Genomic DNA, 23,051 nt, shown 5'->3' with positions numbered 1-23,051 from the left:
TGAGCTCTTTGGAGGAAGGGATAGGCACAAATGTAATAAACAAATGCAAACAACATCCTAACTAAATCCTGCCCTTTATCTCTTCTCCAGAAGTGCCTTCCTCTCCTACCCATTTCTAAAACCAGCCTCTCCCGACAGTCTCCCCTCCCATCTTTCCAGTGCTGCAGCCAAGGTCACCTCCAGCTACTCTCAACCCCTCCCCTGCTTGGTTCTCTGCACTTGGGTGAAGTTCAAGTTATCTCACCTCACAGGCACCCACCACCTTGCAGCAGCCAACACCTGGCCTCACTACATCCTCCTCCTCCTGCCTGTCTAGCTCCTCTTGACAGTTCCTCTGGCTCCTTCACCCAGCTAATGTTTGCTTAACCCATGTTCCCTTACACTTGAAAGCCTTGTATGAACTGAAAGGGCAGGGGAGGGGGCCATGATTCAGTGGCAGAGAACATACCTTGCAAGTAGCAGGTTTTAAGCTCAATTCCTGGCATTTTCAACTAAGAAGGGCACAGGGAGCATCCTGGAGAGCTGCTCCCCACACCAGGAAATCCCCAAGAACAGCAGACATCTGGAAGTTGACCTCATCACAAAATATTTGGCAAATCCATTCAGATGGGGATCAGATACTGTCAGCTTCCTGGCTAAATATTGCCTTCCACCTATCAGGACTCCCCTTTCAAACTTTTTGCAAGGAAGGAAACACACAAATACAAAAAGCAAAGAAGGGACAGGGAGAGACAGGAGCCCTTGGTAAACTTTCCTTTTGTTTGTGTAATAGGATGTGGGGTTGTGGTTTTCTGTTTAACATTCAGTCCAAAGAAGTCTTCTAGCAAACTCAAAAACTCACTCCTTTGTGAGATTTCAATGGGTACCAACAGCCCTTGGTGCCAACATTCAGTTGGTATGACATCACTATTGCCTTGGACTTTTATTTTGTCTAATGGACCAGCATGGCTACTTGCAATGTCTGTCTTCCTTTGCATGATATTTTTACAATTACAAATGAGGCAGAAAATACTATTGGTGGGGATGCTGCATTCCCTACAGTGCTCTTATTTAGAAACTGTCATTTCAACTGCAACAACCTTGAGTTGGTCTTGAATAAATATTGAAAAACAAGAGAGTTTACATCTACATAGACATGCAAGAAGTACTGGACTTAAAAAAAAAATAAAATACTTGGCTTAAGCCCAATCCTAGCCAACTTTCCAGCACTTATGCAGCCACAATGTAGCCAGTGGCGGGCCGGGGGGGGGGGGAAGCCTCAGGTGCCGTGTCTGCAGGTGCCATGTCCATCGACCCTATGGGGGTAGCACCCTTGCGCCCGTCGTAGCGCTGCCTCCACCCACACACCGCTGCTGCCACCTCCACTCACCCTCCAGAGCAGTTCCAGGGGCAGGGGAAGTCCAGCGCAACCTTCTCCTCAGCACTCCAAAAGCCATCTGGGGCTTCTGGACCATTCTTAACAATACTTCAAGTTTTCCATCAGAAAATCGGAAGCCTCAGATGGCTTTGGGAGCACCGAGGGGAAGGTCACGCAAGGCTTCATGTGGCCAGGTATGTATGGGAGGAGGGTGGCAGTTCCGGGGAAGGTGGCATGTCAAAGACATGGTATTCAGGCCAGGTCTGTAACTACTAAATGCAGTCCCGAGGTAAGGGAATAATTGTTACCTTGAGTAGGCCTCTGTGACTGCCCTCCCCGGGATGCAGCACACACCCAGTTGGCATGGCTGCATCAGCATTGGAAAGTTGGATAGGATTGGCCCAGATTTTCTCAACCTTTGGCATTTGATAGTTCTCCTTCCCTTTAACCTTAGCGGACATTTTCTAATTTGGATGAAAGCCAGAAGACTTGGCTATCAGAGCAGGTGTAACACAACTTCATGTATATTACCTCTCATCTGTCTAAGAGACTGCCCTGATTTCAGGGTCACTGAGAGGTCTATACTTAGAAAAACCAATTCTCAGGATGTGCTACATAAGAAAGCTGTAGGAAAGCTTATACTGAATCAGACCACCTGTACCTCTAAGTCAACACTGATTGGCAGCAGCTCTCCAGCTCTACCTGGAAACACTTGACCAAACTTGGGACCATTCTACACGCAAAGCAGGGGTTCTACCACTGAGCTACGCTACAAGGTCTCTTCTGCAACCCCCAAAACCAGCTTCTATGACTGATGCTCTTTATTCAAAACATTTCCGAAATCTAATAAATGGTAAAGTCGTGTGTGTGTCCCCAAAATATACCTTGCTTCTTCTCCCCACAACACATTTTTCCACTGCCATGACTCTGACAGGGTCCAGTTCCATTTCAGATCCTACATTAAAACATTCTCAAAGATATAATGAATAGCTTGACTTGCCCCACAAGGATCACATGGCAGCTTGCAAAGACACTGTAGCTATAGCAGGGAGGGCTGCAGCTCCATGACAGAGCACTTGCTTTGTATGCAGAAAGCCCCCAGTTCAATCCCTGGCCTCTTCAGTTATGCCTGGGATAGCTCCATCTGAAACCCTGAAGAGTTGCTATCAGTTAGTTAATGTAGCCAGTATTGCACCAGGTGGACCAAAGTTATGTACATAACACAGCAAAGAGGCCAGAGTGAAAGGAAGTGCCAGCCAGGTCACCACTTCTGCCCCTTCAGCAATTATCCTGGCCAAGGATCACAGGAGTGACGTGGATGAAGTCTGTAACAGGAGCTGCTTTTCTCTCACCCTGCCCCCAGCAGCATATGGAAGAACTGTCCAAGAACTTGGTTAGCCCCTTTCCCTCCATGGGCTCCAGTTACATCTCTCAGACACATCACCCATAGTCACAGGTGTTGCTGAGGGCAGCTGGAATTTGCTGGCATTAATGGTACCATGTGCTGCTGAAGCAAATTCACACACACACACACACACACACACACACACACACACACACACACACACACACACACCATAGAGATTCCCAGAGTCCTGTGAATCTGTGGCATTCCCAGAGGGGGACATAGCCCTAAGTTCTGCAGGGCACCTTAATGCACCATGTAAGCTACCCCTCCTCCTTGCCACTGGAGCCATTCTGGGTGGCTAGAGCAATGCAAAGGCATCTTCTCTACTTTGCTCTCGCCACCCAGAATGGCTCCGGAATGGCACCAACAACATTTCAAAAAGGGGAGATTCAAATATAATCTCAAGGTTCCTCTGAAGGAGAAACATCTGAGAATTTCAAGGGTTTTCATTCATTCATTTGCAAATGAGTTTTGGCAACACAGAGATGGTGTGGCTTTGTGTTCTTAAATTTCAGCATGGTTGTCTATTTCCCATATCAATATGGGCAGGGGACAGTGAAGATTCTAGTCATCATGTTTATCATTGCTGTCACCTTGCCTTGCCTAATGCCCCTTGAAGAGAGCAGAGCAGAACATGTTACCTTCGTTTCAGAAAATGATGCAGGCAGTAACTGAAATAGTTGGAGCAACTGCCAGCATGATAACCATTCCTCCCAAAAGGAAGGAAAGACATTAGGTGGAAGGAGTGCGGGGACTATAAATTGTTGGAATATGTAGGAAAATCCAGACATGTGTTTGGGAGCTGCTATATTTACTTGGCTGTAGAGATAATTTAGGAGCTTGAAATAACAGCCATTCGGGAACAGGGTGGACGAAGACAGAGAGGGGATCCTGCAGTGCCACCAGTCAAAAGGTAGCCCAAGCACAACAGGAGGCAAAGGAAAGGGCAGAAACACAGAGGAGAGCACTATGTGGAAGGGTGACACCAGAAACTCCCACAGTCCAGAGATGGGTTGTAATAAAATCAAATTACAGAGAAGGCTATTTGCACTCAGTGCCAAAAAGCATTTTAAAAGTGCATACAGTACACTGCAATTCAGTACCAAAGACAATCCAGTGTTGCCATCTGATCAAATGATGCAGGAGTAAGATTTTAAAAGGATTTAGCTTTATATTCTTTTTTTCTAAATAGATGTGCAGCTAATTGTGACATTAACAACAGAGGAAGTGGCCTTTCACTGCTTCCTTCTAGCTCTGATTAGTCAACACTGACTGACAGTGGCTCTCTAGGAATTCCTTCCTGTCTGACCAGGAGATGTCGAAGAAAGAAAAGGGGACCTTCTGCATGCAAAGTATGCGCCCTACCACTGAGCAATTATCTCTCCCTGAAAGTGCCTCAACTAAAAACAGACACAGGGCCCTATTCTATCCAGTTTTCCAGCACAGATGCAGTTGTGCCAATGAGGCATGCACTATAACCTGCGGTTGGGGTAGTTTACCTCTCCTTCCCTGTGCTCCGAGGTTCTGATTTGAACCTACCATCTCCTCATAGGGGGGAAAAAAACAAACAAACTGGAGGGCTGGAAAGACAATGGGGTTGGGATTTATTAGGTGGGCAGAATGAGAAAATCATAGTCCAGATGATCTGATCTTTGCTTAGCTATGAAGCTCTCTGGTTGACCTTGGACCAGTCATATTTGATCAGGTTAACCCATCTCACAGGGCTGTTGTAAAAGTAAACTGCGAGGGGGGAAGAACTATGTATACTGTCCTGAGCTCCCTGTACAATGAGTGGGATATAAATGTAGGAACAATAAGAGGGACCTGCAACAAAATGTTGCATCTCCCCAATCCTATTGCCCATGGCTCAAGCAGGACCAATTTCCTCCTCTACACCCCTTTATTCTGCTGTTTCTTTTTTTCCAATTGACATGACTTCTGAGGATCACTAAGCACACCAGATCCACATCAGATGTCTTTTGTAAATTAAAAGAAAATGGGAAAAAACTAACAATAATGAACTTATGAGCATCTGCATATCCATATATTGAGAGTCCCCCAACTGTGTAAATACCAGTACTTCATCTCTGGGTAGCCCTGTTTCATGTACCAACTGGAACACACTCAAGTACTTGAGTTCATTATTAACATAATATTACAGGTATTAATGAGGAGGAGTGGGGTATAATAAGCATATGGCATAATAGTTTAGGGCTATGCCTTGAAATCTTGCTCAAGCACTAGTTCAAGAATTCAACCCAAAGGGTTAACTTGTGGGGGGGGGGGAGAGAACCCTCTTGTGAATTCCAAGAGGGAGAGGCTGTCACCAGCACTCAGAGCCAGGTTGTTATCACAAGGAATGGCTCCAGCCTACAACCATTTATCTTGCTCTGTCAAAGGAAAAAGAAAAAACACCTCCAAGAGCTATTTTGTCAGGATGTCTGGGAGTCAAAAGTGTGAAATAGAGAGAATGGGCTATTAGCTAGTCCTGAATTAAAACTAGGAAATGGACTGTAATTAGATGTCAGCATAAACTCTGAGACAAGCCACTGGACGATTAGTAGGATAATTATCTACATAAGTGTATTTGAGTCTGTCTCACATACACACCCTTCTTCCTTTAAAGAAATCTTTGACAGCTTTTTGCCTGCAGCGAATCTCCCTTCCTATCCCCCACCTGGAAGGAAGACTTACTAACACTCTAGTCTAGACAAATGCATTTGTGGATCTGAGAAAGTAGAAAATGTTTTCCATTACATATGTACAGGTTTAGCAGAAGTAAATTGGAGGCCTTGAGGATGCACATTTTCCATCATCAGTAGCCTCTCTTTTAATATACAGTATATAAATTCTAACTTATCTGCAGTTGTCTTGGATACCTGTTGTCAAGAAGAAAGGCAGAATTAAATAAATTCATTATTAAGTTGTCCTCAATATAATCACCCAATGCATATACTTTTTGCCAGTATCTTACAGTTCTTTGTTCAATTGCCTATTCTGAAGCAATGTTTTTTTCTGCAGACTTTGAATACTACACTGAAAATTGCATGTAATCACAACTGCACAAAATCTGAGTGCAGCACATAGGTGATCTCTGATCACCTCTGATACTTAAAACTCAAAATGTCTCTAAAAATAAACATGTGTTGTTTAAAAAAATTAAGTGCCCAACCAACATTTGAGCTGATAAACACAAGGCTCCCAACACCCCCCCCACACACACCCAAGGCAAACCCTCACCATTGCTTCCCCTTATTTTCACATGTCGACTTTGCTCCACTCCGACCCTACTGCTGCATCATCCTGTTAGAGTAAGCTGTTTGAAAAGCATTACAAGGCGAGTGGAAGTGCATGGGCAAAGAGAGTGATTGCCTACATTGAGGATCTTCATCCTTTCTATCTACACACTTCCTCTTCCTGCTTTTCAAAATAGCTCACTAAGGGAAAAGGAGGAGGTGGTGACAGTGGGCAGGAAAAGAGTTGAGATAGCCAATGGTGGTGAGTACGGGATGTGTGCAGGGCACTCCATACCACCCTTTCCCAATCTGGCACCTGATGCTGCCATTTTATGCACCCTCATTAGCAGGCTGCCTGTCGATAAACATACAATATGCTTGAAAACGTGAACCAGGTGGATAGCCTGCTATAGCATGAGGAGAGGAGCAAACAAGAAAAGACACCCAGAATTTGTTCCACAGGCTGTCTGTGTGTTATTAAAGGATCAAAGGCGGTGGAGGGGGAAGCAGATCTCACTCCACAACACCTGTGCTCCTTCTTTTTCCAGACATGAATGTCTTTTTCTGTATGAGTCCCTAGATCCCTGTTATTCCAAAACTGGTAATCTGAAGCAGGAAGATTTTAATTTCTTTACAACTTTTCAGTCCTTTAAGTCCACAGACACAATGCATAAGGAATGTCAGGCTGTTTCTTCTTCTCTTTTAAAAAAAAATACCCACAATGGTTCAGTAAGGGTCAAACTATGAAGGTTGCAAAATGCATCAGCATGTAGTTATAGGCTTCAGTTTACTCTTGAGTGGTAGCTGCATCAGGCCACAATATGGATCAGGACTGCAGAGCAGAGGTAGAGGTTATTTTAATTCCTTCCCTCCACCAAAAATTGCCTCTGGAGGTATTTAACTCTAAAAAGTGCCATTTGCTACAAAGCTAATTACCTGTCACGATGCACGTGAATTTAGCATCTGCGTCCTCAGACACAGCGAATGATTTGAGCGTGGTTTCGAAAAGGGGCTGTGTTTCTTCGGTCAGCTGAGCAATGATTGCACAGAAGTTGCTCCTGGAAATAATTCAAGAAGCAATATTAGGACCTGGGCAAGGTGACTAAAGAAATGTGAAAGAAGCCCTCCACCCACACCACACTTCCTCCCTTCTTACCACTCACAAGGATCAAGCTTACCTGGCAGGCTCATTTCCCATTTGATTTCCCATTACTCGAAAGCCCTCTGATGACTTATGTTAGTGCCAGCCCAAGACCTCCTGCCACTACAGCAGAGTTTCCCAATGGCACCCTGGCCATCTTCATCACTCCTCCTCCTCCTGTCACTCCCTTAATTCGAAAAGAAAGAGGGGAACAGAAGCGGATTTGGAGGGAGAGTGTTGAGCCAGAACGACTATCCTAGCACTCTCCTCCACACTTCCTCTTCCACTCCCCTCCCTTCTTCCTTTTTGAATCCAGGGAGTGGGAATAGCAGACAACCACCTCAGGTGGCTGGCCTTGAGTTAAGAGGCAATGCTCTGCAATAACCAATCCTGAAACACATTCATGATAGCAGTTCCAGGGTTATCGAGCGATTACAAGAATACTAGAATGTGTGGAAATAATCCTCCATTGAGCACTGCCAAGAAATACGGCTAATGCAGCCTCTTGCAAATCTGACCCCAGCAGAAAGTGGCAGAATGAACCAGATGTGTATCCTTGCTACTTTCCATGGCTGCTCTCCTTCTTTCCATGGCTGCTCTCCTTCAAATTTACCCCACCAAATGTCTGATCAAATGAACGTGCTCGCTCATTCTACCACCCACACCAATTCCTCCACGATTTAAAACTCAACACATCACCTTATAGTCCCTGGACAACTGTTGTGTTTCAGAGTCCCAAGAAAACATGCAGATGTTTCTGCGCTGAAAGACCACATGAAGCATCTCATGCGAAGACACTGTCAAATTAACCTGGACTCATGATCACACAGTGGGCAAAGATCCATGGATACACTTCTAAACAGTAAAAGTTGGGTCCTGCCTATAAATTGTTACTGCCTGTCTAGTGAAAAGAGAAATAATCTGGATTGGGCCCCTGGCAGGTGCTATCATCCCAATCCAGACTGGGTGACCCTGAATATGTTGTTTTCCCAGAATAAAAGTTCCACTGGCTTCAAGTTAATGCCCCCCCCATAACCAAGGTTAGAAAAAAAAATCCTAGGATCCAAGAAACTTGATGCTAGTGCCTAGGATTTTGAAATATTTTTTCTAGTCCTGGTTTTAATATTTAAGAGGTGAAAAAGTAGAGGCTCCCAGGGATCCAAATTTCTCACCAGATACTGGACGTCTCACAATTTTTGGTATGCATAGAAATGTAGATATGAACAGTGTTGCCCACTTAAATCAAGGAGCAGCCCTGGAGTGCACCCAGACTAGCACTGTTGCTGCATTCCATTTTATTTCACGTGTGCACCTCATGCTCCTGGTTCGAATCCACGCATTTCCCATAAATACACACTTCCTCCTGACTTGCAGCCTAGTGCTTGGAACAAATCATAGGATGCAAGGGGAAGCCCAAGGTGGTGGGACCATCAAGAATCTGGGTTCTGAGACTGTAAAAATATGAGAAGTGTAGGCTTCACTTCTGTTAAAAATTAACAAGGTGCCTTGGAGCAAATCCAGGCGAACTGGTGCAAATGCATTGTGGTGAAGAAGGCTGGATAACAGAGAGGAAGTGGGATATGGAAAAGCATCTGTCCAGATCAACCGACCAAAAGCTTATACCTCTTTAATGAGGCACAGGCTTTTGTGCAAATGCACACAGACAGACAGAAGTGGAGCGCAAACAGTTACATGAAACAGATATCTAATAAGATGTTGTAAATGGACTGCAGAAATTCAATTTTTTGGTAGAAGACTGCATAAAACATTACTTGTCTGAAACACACACAGCTGCAGAGCCACATACAGTTTGACTCTTGCTTGGCCATGCTAACACATCTCTCCTGCTCCTGATAAGATTCATGACAATCTGGAGGAGACAGGTTACTCACAAAGATCCTGTGGATGAAACATTGCTCACAACCCTGAACATTAAACTCACTGCCATTCTACACCTCTCCTCAATGCCCTTGCCTTCCTCTTTCACTTCTTCTTCCATTGCTCCTGATGCGGTGGCAGCACAAGACTATTCCACCCTCCTCCCACGCTTGTGCATTTGAAAAGGAAGAGGATGGAGTGGATGTGCAAGAGAGAAGAGCAGTGGCCTAGAGTGACTCACAGAGACACTCTAGCCCACCATTCTCTCTTCTACACTTCCTGTCTCCCTCTTACTTTTGAAATGCAGAAAACACAAGAAGAGCAGGAGCGGTGTTGTACAAAGAGGAGGCAAAGATATATGACAGTGCTGTCTGCACCCTCCCATTAATACACCACCTGAGGCAACTGCCTCAGCTCTCCTTCACTCCAAAAGCTTTGTAGGACTATTCAGGAGATCTGGTCTCTGCCCCTCAACAACAGGAAACAGACTGGCAAAGTTACACAGGTCTCACAAATTTCTGTCCCATACAAGTGGTTTCTTGTCATAAGGATATCCTGTGGAAATAAATAAGTTATTCAGAAGTGACTAGATAGCGTTTTTCATCCTGAAGTGAGGACAGTTGTGTGTTCCATACACTTCAAAGTGATACTACTACTGTCTACAACAACAACTAAGATACTACTACTATCAATAAAAGCAAGCATTCACATGCAGCATCAAGATCAAAGCAGCTCTGTCAGTGCAGTTAGTATCCCTGAACAATAGGCAAGTGACACAGGAGTCTTGACACCAGAAATGTGCAGTCAGAAAAGACAAATACTGTACAATTTGTTTTACCTTCCAAAGTTGGAGGGAGATAATCGGTTGGTTGGTAAGCTAAGCAGAGACAGCAAACAAAAGAATTAGGATTTTTCTTTTTCCCCCAAAGCACCAAAGGGAGCTTAAACAACAGTTATTGGGATGTATTAAATGAGTTGTCTTGTGCAGGTCCGAGTTTCTATTAATATAATCCAGCTGCCTGAGACCGCCTGCCAGCATAAGCAAACTATGTTGTAAATTGTAACCAAAGGCTGTGAATGAAAACAGTCATTAACAGCAGGGGACAAATGTTAGGAGTGTTACATACAGATCATGGGTTACATTTCCCCCCGAACGTCACTTGAACATGTTTTTTGCAAGCGGCCGGGGGGCGCAAAGCAACAATGGCCAGTAGAGTACTTTGAGTCAGTTGGGAATGTACGAGCATGCACTCCACTGCGCTCCACCCAGCAAGGTCAAACAGAAAGGTGTGCAGCACTGGCTGACCAACTTCAGGTACGATTCCCTCCATATCCTCAAAAGAACCTGATGCACAAGAGAGCCACAAGGAGTTATATGCCCGCTGGAACATGTGACCTCTGTGCTAATCAATCCATAGGTGCCAACTTACCTCTTGGGGAAACCAGAGAACTGTTTTAATAGTATTTGGTAGAAGCTCCCCTTGGAACACTGCATTCCAGAGAACGGAGATATAAATAGCCCCCATCCAGCTCTTTCGCAACCAGCCGTTCATTTTCTCTTCCTCTAATAGCAATATCTGTGAGACTTTCCAGACAATAATCTTGTTGCAGTAAATGTTACTCGTTTGCTGGGAAAATCTTTTCTCCAGAGATGAGTGGCTGAAGTGCCAGACTGTGATCTGGGAGATCTGGGTTCAAATCCCTGCACAATCCCAATATTTACTGGGTGACCCTAAGCCAGTCTCTCTCTCAATCAACCTGACAGGGTTGTTGTGATGATAAGGGGGAAGGGAGAACTATGCATGCTGTTCCACGCTCCCTAGAGGAAGGGTGAGATAAACATGTAATATATAAATATGAAACAGCCTTATATAGAGTCAGACCATTGGTCTATCTAACCCTGGATTGTCTACTATTACTGGCAGTGGCTCTTTAAAGTGACAAGCAGATTCTTTCCTAGTACCAGCATCCTGATTGCCTTTCAATTTGACACACCTGAAGTTGAACCTGGAATCTTCTGCAAGCAAAGCATATGTTTTACCTTTCCCCAATGTTTCTGCTGCATTTTCCTGCAATTCTTCCCCTCAGTCACTTATTATTATGTATACTGTGCAGGGTGTGGTTGATGTCATGAAAAGCCCTAGCTCAAATCTCAATTTGCACAGAAGGGCATGCTCCTAGCCTGAGCCACTGGTTGATACAATCATCGCAATCTGATCATTGGAAGGCCAACAGAGATGTGAAGTGCATAAGGAAAGCACAGTGTTAATCCTGCTCATCATTGTTCTAGGATTGCGCTTGTAACATCAGCACTGAGGAGCAACGCAATGACCCACATCATTCTGTGAAATGTTTCATTTAAAGCAGGGGTTTCCAAACTTTTCAGCCAGAGGGCCTCATCAAATATCTGGCACGGTGTCAAGGGTCGGAAAAATAAAAAAAAAAATTAAATATAAAATTTAAATAAATACATTAGAGATGGAACTTAGATGAATGAATAAATGAATGGGCTCTGAGTTCCAGAATTTCTCCAAGCATCAACAGACACCACAGTAATAAACACCACATTCAAATGGAATCCCATTCCCACACCCACAGCTTACTTACATGTACAAGAGTAAATAACTCTGAACCAACACATCACAGGAAATACCCAAACCTCTCTGACCCTCAGAAAGCCTAAGGCCCAACCCTCAGAACACCTTCCAGATGTGACTGGAGCACAGCTCTGTTCACATTTGGTCAAGTGGGCCAGAGGCTTGCAGGGGACCAGAGAGGCTTGTTGTGTGCCAGGCAGAGGCTCACCACGGGCCACATCTGGCCCCAAGGCTGGGGTTTGGAGTCCCCTGATTTAAAGGATAGTTGGTGGAAGGGACAAAGAATTTTTAAGCCTGAATATTCTCCTGTGAGCCACTGATGTGGGGGAGAATTCACCTAGCTCTTTGACACATACAAAGTAGCAAACAGTAAGAGTACCACCATCTCCCTAATACAATGGCCTGCCAATTTATTTGCTTCTGTGCTCCACTTTCCTTCTCCAGCATTAGAGTATACAGGTCCCCTTTGGAAAAGTGGTGAAAGAACCTCACATCAGGGGCCAGAGCAAAATGCTAACTGTGGTCACTGAATCAGGCCTAGTGTGAGCGAAGTGTTTAAAGAATACCTCATAATTGTCTGAAAAAAAAACTCAGAAGCTAGTCTCCACCAAAGAAGTAGGAGAAGTTCACCTCCTAGAATAACCACCTACAAGATAGCAGATTTTAGATGGAAGTTTGCTGATCTCTTACTTAGAACAGTCTTGTTACTGTAGTTATTTCCATCAAAGTTAGCACAACCTGTTCTGGAAAGTGCAGAATGAGCAGCTTGTGTAGTTTACATCTAAGCCTATATCCCTGCTCCCATTTTTATTTTTTGGAAGGACACAAGTAACTCAAAACAGACTGAACACCTCACAATGAGGTATCTCAGCCCAGTATTAAAATGTAAAGCATTAAGGGACTCATATTAAGCTGGGACTCTGGGCAAGAGGATCCACAAACTTTGCTACCTTTAGCTTCCTCCTTTAGAAGAAGGAACTGCAGGCCTGGCCTCTCTTGCATCAGCACCACCATCTCAGATGGCCAGAGGATGCATTGCAGTTACTGGTTCAGTGGAAGAGGGTTCAGGTGATACAAGGAGCCAAGAGAGTTTCAACTGATCCTATAGGCAGCTGTGGCCTACCTCTGCAGTCTGAGCTGTTTGTTGCTCAGGTACAGAGCTGTTCTTAGACAGCTAGTCCTCACTTGCTCTTTTCCACAGCCAGCCAACTCACTGTGGCTGAAGCTATCATTCAAGGCTGCAAATTAGTGGAGGATATCTCACTCACTACTCCTCTTCCTGCTCCCCGATTCGAAAACGAAGAAAGGAACCAAGTTGAAGTTAAGTGTGGAGGAGAGTGGTGGGCTGGAACATCAGAGACCCTATTCTCTTGTACCCTATCCCAGGTTCCCCTTTCACATTCATGGAGGTTGAAGAGAAGAAGAAACAACAGAGTTGGCAACTGGTGCACTGCTGGGTAAGGAGGGGTGGCATTTGGTGTGCTACTCAGGGCACAATCCTACCCTGCACTGGAACAGCGCAAGCCAGGAGGCTTGTGCTGTATCCAGAGCAGGATAGGGGCCAAAAGCAGCTCAGCCAGAGGCAAGGGGAAACTTTCCCCCTTACCCCTTGGTAAAGCGCCTTGTCCCCTATGGGTCTCCTCAGAATTGTACCTCTTGAGGTGGCACAAGTCTGAGGAGAGTGGCGTCGCTTCAAGTCGCTCCAATCTCCCTAGGAAAGGGGGTTGGGATCCAGCATAACTGCCAGATTCCAGCCCCGCGCTCCCCCGATCAGGAACACCCTCCTCCCACCTCATCCCTGGCCCCTCCCCGCCTACCTCAGAGCCTTGCATCAGCCCAACCAGGCCAACACAAGCCTTGGTGCCTCGGTCAGCACAGAGGCCTCTGTGCACCAGCCTAGCCAACTCCTGAGGAGGCGTAAACAGTGCCTTATGGCATGTTTGCGACCCTCCTAGGCCAGCGCAAGGGGCTTGCACGTAGCACACACTTGCTCTGGCCCAAGTCAAGGGCCGGATTGCGCCCTCAGGCAGCAGGAGTTCTTGGATCCTGCCTTTTCCACGGATCAACTACCTGCCTGCCTCCAAAATGACAGCAGGCAGACCAGTGTTTCTCAAACTATGGATTGGGACCCACTAAGTGGGTCGCGAGCCAATTTCAGGTGGGTCCCCATTCATTTCAATATTTTATTTTTAATATATTAGACTTGGTGCTGCCACAGTATGTGACTGCATTTGGGGAAATGTTACAAACAGGCTACTATGTATATTCTTTTAACAATGATAGTCAATGGGACTTACTCCTGGGTAAGTCTGGGTAGGATTACAGCCTAGGATTGTTAAAAATTTTCCTGCTTGATGATGTCACTTCCAGTCATGACACCTCTTCCGATGGGTCCTGACAGATTCTCATTCTAAAAAGTGGGTCCCGGTACTAGAAGTGTGAGAACCATTGATGCAGACAAATGCTCAGAGCCACTGTCCTTTTTTCTCTCTTCTCTTTTATAAGAGAAGAGAGAAAGGGCATTTTATAAAATATTGTAAGTCATATGTGGGCAAATTTCAGGCTAATAGGATCTATTTGGATTTTATTTATTAGAACCCCACTAGCTGGAGCCAGGTGCTCAGGGGAGCACACATACACTTAAGGTCAGGATGCTGCCCTAAGTGCATGCTCAGCCCAGGACACTGCTTTCAGAACAAGAACTGAACTCAGACTCCTTTCCACATTAAAAAGTGCTCCTATTTCTCTCCCTCCCCCTACACTCAAGCTCTCTTTTTTCAGCAGCCTAATTTAGAGAAGGAAAAAGGTTTTCTATTGTTCCTACTGTTAACACACCTGGGAGTCAGAAAAACTTGCTAATCCTCTGCAAGTTGCCTAGAGATCTACCTATAAATAATAGAATCTGATCTACCTTTTCTTCTTTTGATCTCCCTTTTGATCTACCAGCATAGGCAATTGCACTGCTCCTCACCAGTCACAATGCAGGCAAGATCCAGTAATGTAACGCATAGTTTTTATATAGTGCTTTTCTTATACTCACTCATACTAACTTTGCAATCAGACTAGCCAAAATGGGACTCCAGGGGCAGCCTTGTCAAGGGCTGAAAGCCAGGGTGATGACGCAAAAGAAATTCTACAGGAGCCCAGAACACCATCATGCACACAAGAAGGCTTAAAGTGGTTCTCATTCAATCAGTTTGCAATGCAAATGGAAAAACAAAATCTACGTTGGCCAAGTCTGCATTACAAGTGCTCCTCCTCCAGAGTAATCTAACCTACAGCTCTCCTCTACTTCACACTTTCTTCTCTCCTCTGTTCCCCTCTTTCTTTTGAAATCCAGCACATGGGAGAAGGAGGTGTGGTAGAAGTGGATAGCACTGTGGGTTTAGCATACCTACTCAGGTGTGAGGAGGGCTTGCCCTGCATGGGTCCCTCCATTCCTCCACACAGAACCAACCCTAGGGTGGGGCAAATGTGATCGCCCTGAATGCTACACTTTGGGGAGGCCCCATGCTTCCTAGCTGCTGCTGCTACCTAAAAACACACTTAGAAAATCCCAAGTTGAAGTTTTTCTAGATTTTTCTTTCCATATATGCAACTCACACATAGATTTTCTGAACTGTACCATTAGGCTACACAGTAAGCAATAGGAATCTCCCCCCCCCCCAAGTGCTGAAAAGCTCCTGGGAAATCCCCATATTGACCATTTCCCCTTCTCTACATTCCCTAAAGCAAAGGTTCTCATTCCTTTAGCGCAGGGACCCACTTTTTAGTATGAGAATCTGTCATGACCCACCAGAAGTTATGTCATGATTGGAAGTGACATCACCAAGCAGGAAAATTTTTGACAATCCTAGGTTGAAATCCCACTCACACTTACCCAGAAGTATGTCCCATTTACTATCATTGTTAAAAGCATCTTCACAGTAACCTATTAAAAGTACAGATCAGTGACTTTTCCCCAAATGCAGTCACATAGCTTTGTAGCATTGTCAAATATATTAAAAATAAAATATTGAAATGAAGGGTGACCACCTAAAATTGGCTCGCAAACCCACCTAGTGTGTCCTGATGCACAGTTTGAGAAACCCGCCCTAAAGGATAATGGGATCAGCCTCCTAGCCAGCAGGATCTTCAGGTGGAAACATTCCAGGGCAGGAAGGGTAAGAATGCTCTGCCTCTCCAGCAGAGCTCCAGGCCCCAAAGGGAGGTAGGACAAGGCAAGGTGAGGGGGCAGAGCACGCACAAGTCGACACACACAGGAAAAAAGTGGATGCGGAACACATGGAGACCATGCAGTTTGATTCTGATCCAGACCCATAGGAACAGCCCTGCATCTACATTTCCTTCTCTGCTCCCCTCCTCCTTTTTGAGTTCAGAAAGTGACAGGAGAAGTGGCAGAGATGGGGGAGTAGAGGCAACTATCCCTCCCTACCTGAACCAACCACCAAAGTCTGCCTCATGGACAAGACAGCTCTGGAAGGAGACTTAAACCCACCACTTTTCCCCACCAAACGGTTTTGTCAGAGTGTGTTATGTTACAAAATTCACACATAAAAGGAGTTCTATAAAGGAATTATCACAAAGCACTGTGTACTTCTGTTTTATTCCACCCTTTCCACCACAGTTTTATTTTACCCTTTCACTTATAAGCTCAGAGCAACATATATGCCCCCCCCCCCCACTTTTGCCTTCTCAACAGTTCTTCAAGTTAGGATTGACCAAAATACATTTTGAGACTGGCCCAATGTCACCCAGTTAGCTTCACTGACAAGTGAAGACCTGAACCCAGATCTCTTTCCGCTCCACCACCCATAATTGGCCCATTCACACATTACACTCAACACATATTCAATTTGTATGCAGTGTACCTTATTGTTGATCTCCATGAGCATAGAATTCATCTGTTATACACAATGCATTTACAAGAGCATGCATGAACTGTATGCCGTACATTTATAAGAAGCCCAGTCCCCGTGTCACCTTTTAAAATGAACATTAAAATTCAAACAAAAATGTGTATGCATATAAATGGAACATGTGAAATAGTCTTAACCCAACATGTGAAATAGTCCTAACCCAAAATATTCATGTGGGCCACGATGGGCACAGGAATTAGGTTTGCGCAGTAACAGACAGCAGGTGAAATTTTATAACCAAGATTTTGCAACACAAAGTAGTCCTCAGTCACTTCCTGGGAGATGTCCACATGCATCTTAGTCCTTTGAATGGATCAATAAATGTTCAGGTCACATGTCAGCTCACGTTTGGAACACGGGGTGCCTGCAATCTGAACCTGAATCACAAGACTGGGATGTCCATGAATATTAGTCATGAAAGAGCTAGAAAAAAATGTCACCCAGTGGTATAAAAAATAGATATAATCTATATCAAGGAAATGTAAAGAATAAAATTCACCTTTATGACTATAATCATCGTGTGAACTAAGCTTTTGTTCCACCTCTTCCCCTCCCACCCCACTAAATCTGACAGTGATACCCAGGCCCTTATTATGAAAGGGTGTCCAAGAACCAAACCTCCTTTTCATATTATCTATCAGGGGTTCTCAAACTTTTGGCACCAGAATCCACTTTTCAGAATGAGAATCTGTCAGGACCTGCTAGGAGTGATCTCATGACTGGAAGTGATGTCATCAAGCAGGAAAATGTTTAACAATCCTAGGCTGCAATGCTACCCACATTTACCCAGGAGTAAGTCCCATTTACTATCATTGTTAATATACATAGTAGCCTGTTAAAAGTACAAATCTGTAACATTTCCCCAATGCAGTTATATACTATGGTAGCATCAAGTCTAATATATTAAAAATAAAATACTGAAATGAATGGGGACCCACCTGAAATTGGCTCGCAACCCACCCAGTGTGTCCCAACTCACAGTTTGAGAAACACTGATCTAACTAATCTACAGCATGCTGTTTCCAAGGTTATGAACCTTGTAAATGCTTAGAAATGTTGTTCCGTCAATGCCCGCCAAGCAATTGTGGCCACTGGCCAGCACCAACTTTCATAATCTTGAAGACTCAAGAAGTGCCCCCCTGTTGCTTCAAATCCACAGCTGCAACTGGCTCACTCACACATGAGGCTTACTTGCTTATGCTGGGAATGAATGGTTGGTGAGCAGGAGAACCTGATGCCCAAACCCACCCTTTCACTTCTCCCTTCACAGGAGTACATAAAGCCCCTCATGAAATCTAATAACCACAATGCTGCTGGGAAATCTCTGATTCATATCTTCTGCCCAGAGAAACATCTGTCATTGCAAGCCTCTACTTGCCCTACTGCTACACCTTCTGCTGCAGGCTCCATAAAGGATCTTTTCTCCTTTTGTAGGAATCCCTCAAGGACAGGGAGGGTGCCAAATGCATCCCATTCCACCCCTGCAAACAATCTTCTTGCCAGCAGTAGGAATGCACAGATCTTCTAGGAAATCACTCTAACGAACAACATCCTCCTCCTTTCAGGCCAATGGCCGGGGAAGCTGGCCAAGTTCACTGCCTCACACATAAGCCCATGAAAGTACCTTGTCTCACTCATCCCCCTGGCCCCTATCCAAAGAGCCGCCCAGTCAGTGAAGCCAAGCCTGCCTGAAAGTCACAGGAACTATGATCAAACCAATGCTCCCCAAAAGGTGCAGGCTTCATTGTGGCCAACTGAGCAAACAAAAGGCCAGGAGTTCTGCACATGTTCCAAGTCACTCTCTCCTTTGCAATACTTCCCTCCTGCAGGGCTGAACCAAGGGAACAAAACCTTGGTCCAGGAGCAAGATCCAGGCTCAAGTTAAGTAGTCCTGGCTTCAAAAGAACATAAGGAAAATCCTGCCACCAGATCAGGCCAGAGGTCCCTCTAATTCAACCATTTTCGACCACTGTGCCATGGCACACTGGTGTGCCTCGAATGGTCCCCAGGTGCGCTGCGGGAATTTGGGAGAGGGTCATTTATCAATGGGATCATTGGGGGATGTGAGCCCCATTGACAGCACAGTGTGCCTTTTCAATTTATCAAAAAGCTGATGGTGTGCCTTGAACATTTTAGTGCCTTGCCAGTGCGCCGTGAGATGAAAAAGGTTGGAAATCACTGCTCTAATTCACCACCCTGCAGCCCACAGTACTAGCTAACCAAAAGTCCACAGGCATGAAGGAAGAAGAAGTGCCATAAGAAGCAGAGCCCTGCCGGATCAGGCCCAGTGTCAATTTAGTGCAGCTTCCTGTACCTCACAGCAGCCCACCAGATACCTGCATCTCGCTGCGACTTCCCTGCATCTGGCATTCTATTTATCCTCATACACCCCAATGGAGACACCAGACTGGGTTTAACTTGGGCCACAATATTAAATACACTGTCCCTCCCTCACCAGTCTGGGGTAGGCGAAAAAGCTGCCATCCACAGAAAATTTGGATGGCAGAGAAAAATTCCTACCCAGTCCTCAGGATGAGTGACCAGCTAATCTCAAACTGTACATACCCATTAAGGTTGGTAACCTGTGACAGAGTTTTGTCCAGTTGGGGCCAGTGAATTCCATTCCACACTGTGTGAAGACAGAAGGCCTTTTTTAGGCCTTTTTTAGGGCTGTCCTTGAGCTCTCCTGCCAGTCAAGGAGCAACCCCACTGTAGTTAAGCAGCATGGCTTGGAGGAAAGTCACCCCAGCATGGTGCCACACCACCTGACACACTCTCTACACTGACTCCAAGGAGCTTTGGAGCAATAGCCCAATCCTAACCAACTTCCAGTGCTGGGCAGCCATGCCAATGGAGTGCACATGCAGTAGGTGGGGAGGTAGATGAGGTAGGTGAGGCAGAGCTTCCCCACCAGAGTCCTTCAAAAAGCACCACCATTGTGGCAGGTAGGGAGGCAAGTGAGGCACAGCCTCCCCACCAGAGTCCTTCAAAAAGCATGGTGGTGGCGTTTTTTGAAGGACTCCAGTGGGGAGGCTCTGCCTCCCCACCCACCACACATCCCTGGTGGGGAAGCAGTCATGGAGGCCTCCTCAAGAGAAGGGATGGTTTGTTCCCTTATCTCAGGGCTGCATTGGCTCTGAAAAGCTGGCTAGCATTGGGCTGCAAAGCACTTCCTGACCCTCGCCAGGCCAGGCAACGCGCCTCCTATCCACACTTACTTCAGAGTAAGTCCCTTTGACTCTAATGGGACTTACTTCTGAGCAGCCAGGACTGGGCTGCGCGCGCGCCCCGACGGCGCCTACCTGTACTCCGGGCGCACGCTGAGCAAGTAGCTGCGCCTCTCGGGCCGGTTCTCCACCAGCGGGCCGTTGTCCTCGCCGTCGCTGCCCTGCCCGGGGCTGTACACCGAGAAGCGGCCATTGCCCGAGTAGGAGCGGCCCATGGACCTCCGCCTGGAGCCCATCTGCCCGCAGCGCAGCCCTGGTCTCCCGACGCGCGAGTGGGGAGCTGGCGGGGCGCGGGGGTCCCGGGGCGGCTCCCAGTCCGCTTCCCCGCGGCGCAGCAGCCGTCAATCACCCCGGCCGGGCAGCCACCTCCCTATTTATAGGTGGCCGCACATGGAGCCGTCACTCAGGCCCGGCGGGCGGACCCTCGTCCGAGCGGCTGCTGCGCCCCCCACCCGGCCTCCCTTTGCGGTCGGAGAGGTCAGCTGCGCGCGCCAAGGCTGCATGCACTCCCAGCCACGCAGTGGGGACCAGGCTTACCTGGGAGTAAGCCCCACTGAACCTAATGGCACCTACTTCTGAGTAGACTTGGGAAGCCACCGGGGAAACTGAGGAGCAGGGTTCCTTCCTCCTCCAGGAGTGGCATTGAGGCTGCAATCCTATCCATACTTGCCTGAGGGTAAGCCCCATTGACTAGAATGGGACTTACTTCTGAGAAGATAGGCATAGGGTTGGGCACTAGGAGCCCAATCTATGCATGTCTACTCAGAAGTAAGTCCCAATACAGTCAATGGGGCTTACCCTCAGGTAAGTGTGGATAGGACTGAGCTCTAAGAGCCAAATCCTAGGCATGTCTACTTAGAAGTAAGTTCCAATACAGTCAATGGGGCTTACCCTCAGGTAAGTGTGGATAGGACTGAGCTCTAAGAGCCAAATCCTAGGCATGGCTACTCAAAAGTATGCTCCATTGTAGTTAATGGGGCTTGCTCCCAGGTAAGTGTGGATAGGATTGAAGCTTAAGGGCCCAGTCCTATCCAACTTTCCAGTGCTGGTGCAGCTGCAGTGCAGTCCGGAGGAAAGGGAACAAACATCCCCTTCTGGAGGAGGCCTCAACGGCTGTTCCCCTACCACAGGGTGCCCCTTTGGCATGGCTGCACCGGTGCTGGAAAGTTGGATAGGACTGGGCCCTAACACCACTGCTTTCAGCATCTGGACCAGTTCCCTGTTCCTTTCAAGGCTGCCACTCATCTACACAGTTTTAGAAACAACCTTCTCAAACTGTTCTGTCATGAAGTTTAGGAACATCTTTCCTTTGGAAAGTTGGTACATTTCAGTCCTGAACACACTTTTGTCAGGACTGGATTTTAGTAGCTAGAATTAAAACTATATGGTGCAATTTTAATCTTGACAGCATCTTTCAGAGTAACATGTATTGCTGTTGTTATACATTTCTGTACAAGTCACTTTTCAATGTAAAAGTTCACAAAAAAGGTTAACATAGAAAATAGTTGACCATGGTGTTACTGTCCTAAAAGGCTCACAACTGTATAACATCCTTCCACCAAGGAGCTCAGGGCAGCATACTTGGGTATTCTCGCCCCCCCCCCCCATTTTATTCTCCCAACAACCCTCTGAGGTAGGTTAGGCTGCAAAATACCATGATTGGCCCAAGGTCACCAGGTGATTTAAATGACAGAGTGGAAATTTCAGTCTAGGTTTTCCCAGTTTTGGTCTGACACAAGTCTGGCTCATCCATGAGGCCAATTGAAGCACTTGCCTCAGGTAGCAGATTAGTGGGGGAGGGTGCCCATCTCTGTCTGCCTACTTGCCTCCACTGTGCATGAAAGTGAGGGGTTGGGGTGCTTTGGGAGGGTCTCTGACAGATCTGCCCACATAGTGGCATGGAGTAAAAAGCTTTCTGATCATTCCTTGGTTCATGCAGCAGATACATGATGAGAGAGCCCCTTGAAACTGGAGGTCATGCTAGGAAGGAGAGAATGAAATAAGCCCTAAGCCCACCCTTCCAGAAGAACCCACCAGTTTGCAGATGATAGAACTAGCAGATGCTGACCTCAGGTGGTGGTTGTGAGCATGGCAACCTGTCTTGCAAGCAGAGGCTAGTTCTTGGTGCTAGCTTCTTGTTTTCCCTGCAAGATAGCAATGCTCCCAGGATGCTTAGAGTTGAAAATAGATCCCAAACTAGCTACACTAATAATAATAATAATAATAACTTTATTTTTATCCCGCCTTTCTCCCCAAAGGGACTCAAGGCAGCTTACAACATATAAAAACAGAATTTAAAAACAAATAAAAACATATTAACACATCATAAAAAACAGCAGTCAGAGTAAAAAATAGGTAAAAAGAGCATAGAGCAGCAGCAAGTCATAAAAGAAACAGGCCTGTAAAAATATTAAAAGATGTTAAAAAGATGTTAAAAGGCCGAGAACTCAGAAGGCCTGTTTAAACAGAAGGGTCTTCAGGCCTTGCCGAAAGGTCTCAAGAGAGGGAGCCATTCTTAAGTCAGGGGGAAGGGAGTTCCATAGTGTTGGTGCCACTACTGAGAAGGCCCTATTTCTTGCAGCCGCCCCACGTACCTCCCTAGGTGGCGGCACTTGTAAAAAGGCCTTCTCTGATGACCTAAGAGGACGAGCCGGATTGTACGGGAGCAGGCGATCTCTAAGATACCCTGGTCCAGAGCAGTATAGGGCTTTAAAGGTCAATACCAGCACCTTGAATTGGGCCCAGAAACGAATGGGCAGCCAATGCAGCCGCTGGAGAAGCGGACTGACAGAGTCGAACCGCCTACCTCCAGTAACCACACGGGCTGCCGCATTCTGCACTAGTTGCAGTTTCCGAACCGTCTTCAAGGGCAGCCCCACATAGAGCATGTTACAGTAATCTAATCTCGATGTCACAGAGGCATGGATCACCGTGGCCAGGTCTGCACGATCCAAGTACGGCCGCAGCTGGCGCACCAGCCGAAGCTGAGCGAAGGCCCCCCTAGCCACAGCCGCCACCTGGGAATCCAGGAGCAGCTGCAAGTCCAGGTGGACCCCCAAGCTGCAGACCTGCTCCTTCAGAGGGAGTGCAACCCCATTCAGCGCAAGCCGATAGTCCAGCACCTGCATCGAGGATTTCCGAACCAGGAGAGCCTCTGTCTTATCCGGATTTAATTTCAGCTTGTTAGCCCCATCCAGATCCTCACTGCCTCCAGACAGCGCTCCAGGCCCTACACTACCCTTTACTCCATGTGACAATTTATGCCAATGGGGCATGTGCAGTTAGGTG

General features: G+C 46.4%; 1 protein-coding gene across 2 annotated transcripts in view; it reads right to left on the bottom strand.

Moving 5' to 3' along the window:
• ALPK3 (alpha kinase 3) overlaps positions 1-20,096 on the bottom strand; it is a 51,527-nt gene extending 31,431 nt beyond the window's left edge. The window contains exons 1-3 of one of the 2 annotated variants that reach the window (XM_066636180.1): positions 19,839-20,096; positions 9,859-9,897; positions 6,938-7,059 (exon numbers count right to left, since the gene is read on the bottom strand). In XM_066636180.1, coding sequence (XP_066492277.1) covers positions 6,938-7,059; positions 9,859-9,897; positions 19,839-19,999 — 322 coding nt within the window. In that variant the 5' untranslated portion in view covers positions 20,000-20,096. The remainder of the gene's footprint in view (positions 1-6,937; positions 7,060-9,858; positions 9,898-19,838) is intronic. The other variant, XM_066636181.1, reaches the window with a different exon arrangement.
• Between the last annotated feature and the right edge of the window lie 2,955 nt (positions 20,097-23,051).

Source organism: Tiliqua scincoides, chromosome 8, assembly GCF_035046505.1.
Source record: "Tiliqua scincoides isolate rTilSci1 chromosome 8, rTilSci1.hap2, whole genome shotgun sequence".
Classification (NCBI taxonomy): domain Eukaryota; kingdom Metazoa; phylum Chordata; class Lepidosauria; order Squamata; family Scincidae; genus Tiliqua; species Tiliqua scincoides.
The sequence above is the reverse complement of the archived record's forward strand: the minus strand, read 5'-3'. Positions and strand labels throughout refer to the sequence as shown.